This window comes from Pelecanus crispus, chromosome 24 (genome assembly GCF_030463565.1).
Source record: "Pelecanus crispus isolate bPelCri1 chromosome 24, bPelCri1.pri, whole genome shotgun sequence".
NCBI classification, from domain to species: Eukaryota; Metazoa; Chordata; class Aves; order Pelecaniformes; family Pelecanidae; genus Pelecanus; species Pelecanus crispus.
Window position 1 is genome coordinate 919,602 of NC_134666.1, and position 1,873 is coordinate 921,474.

Below are 1,873 nucleotides of genomic sequence, written 5' to 3' on the forward strand. Positions count from 1 at the left end.
ATGATGGTCCTTGCAAAGTAGTCACATATTAGGCCAAATACCTTTTCTTATTTCCTCCAGAAAAGAGAATCTTGACACTTCAACAATTCACACATGTAAGGCCACCAAAGAGTTTATTATAAAGGAAAAAGCAAATCCATGACATTTTCAGCATTGCTTTCTAAACAATATTTCTCTACAAGGACCTTTTGCTTTCTGCCCCCTGCCACACCACAGGCAATCTCAGTGGCATGCACTTCTGAAGTGCCAGCTGGTATTAAGAGTTTTCCTATTCAAAGGAACTAGAAGTGTCTTTTGCATCTGTCACCAAGGTAGCTCTGGGTGCCAGACAAGGTTTTCCTGAGCACTTTCCTGAGGGCGTCCCTGACCTCCCTGTCCCTCAGGCTGTAGATGAGGGGACTGATCAGGGGTGTGAGGATGGTGTAGAAAAAGAACACTTTGTTGAGCTGCCTCAGCAGGGGTCTCCTGGGCAGCATGTAGACAACAAAGAGGGTGCCATAGAAAATAGTAACAATGATGAGGTGAGAGGAGCAGGTGGTGAAGGTCTTCTGCCTGCCTGTGCTGGAAGGTTTCCTCAAGATGGCAGCTATGATGCACATGTAAGAGGCTAGTGTGAACAGAAAGGGAAAAACTACATCCAAGATGCCAAATATGCAAGAAACAAATGTGATCCCTCTGGTGTCACTGCAGGCAAGCTCCAGCAATGGGGTAAAATCGTAGAAGTGGTCAACTGCCTTGGGGCCACAGAATTGAAACTGGGATAAGACGACTGTGACTGCCACCAGCAACAGTGAACCCCCTAGCCAAAATGCAGCTACTGATGTAAAGAGACCTTCCAGGCCATGAAGCTTGCATAGAGCAAGGGCTGGCATATGGCCAAGTACCAATCACAGGACATGACCACCAGCAGATAACTGTAGCTGCAAAGGAACCAAAGAAGTAGAGCTGAGCCACACAGCCATGAGCAGAGATGGTGCTGTCCCCAGTCAGGAAGCTGGCTAGCAGCCTGGACAGGATGGTGGAGCTAGCAGGTCACCAAAAAGGACAGATTGCCCAGGAAGAAGTATATGGGAGTGTGCAGATGTCGGTCTGCCACCACCAACACAATAACAAGGATGTTCCCATACATGGTAACTGAGTAGATTATAAGCAAAAGGAGAAAGAGAAGGTTCTGGAGTGTGGGGATATAACTTAATCCCAGCAGCACAAAATCCATGGGTAATGTCCTGTTGTCCCTTTCCCCTTCTTCCATGCAGTGTGTCTTTCATTTCCTCAGTTACCACAAAGAGGGGCTACAAGAAAGAAAAACTTTTCAGCATTTATCTTCAACATTTTTTTGTGAAGGACATTGTTCTCTTCACATTTGTTTTATGGGTTTCATGCCTAGTGAAAGCAGAAGATAAATATTCTTCCTACTGGTAAAACAGCATTCACCCCAGCAGAACCACTGCACACTCTAGAGGCAGGCTGCCCAGTAGAAGTTCTTTCTCACTGCAGAATAAAACTAAGTTGTTCATTTGCTCACACAGAGACAAAGAACTTTCATATGTCTGTGGGTATGCCCAGGAAGACATGTTATAGGTGGCAAGGACTGACATCCACCTGCTCTCAGGAAAGAGAAAGTATGCCAGAAGGAAAAAATAAACACTTTCCAAAAAAGCCCATTGTGTGAAATGTCATGCCAGACACCACCCTTCCTCCAAAGCAAGGGATGGGCACATTGCAGGCACAGTGGCCACAGCTCTCTGAAACAATCATGTGAAGAAAGGATTCCCACCCCACTGCTTTCCCACCACCCAACAAGCCAATTTCTTTCACTGAGAAAAGGCAGATCAGGGCCTCAGACAAACGAGGGACTGTGCTATCTGACTGC

At 46.2% G+C, this 1,873-nt stretch overlaps 1 protein-coding gene across 1 annotated transcript; it reads right to left on the reverse strand.

Annotated features, from left to right (window-relative positions):
• Positions 1–281: 281 nt before the first annotated feature.
• On the reverse strand, positions 282–1,252 carry LOC142595908 (olfactory receptor 5AP2-like). The gene is given in 4 exon segments (XM_075724760.1): positions 282–817; positions 820–915; positions 918–1,027; positions 1,029–1,252. Coding segments are annotated over 4 exon segments (966 nt in total).
• Between the last annotated feature and the right edge of the window lie 621 nt (positions 1,253–1,873).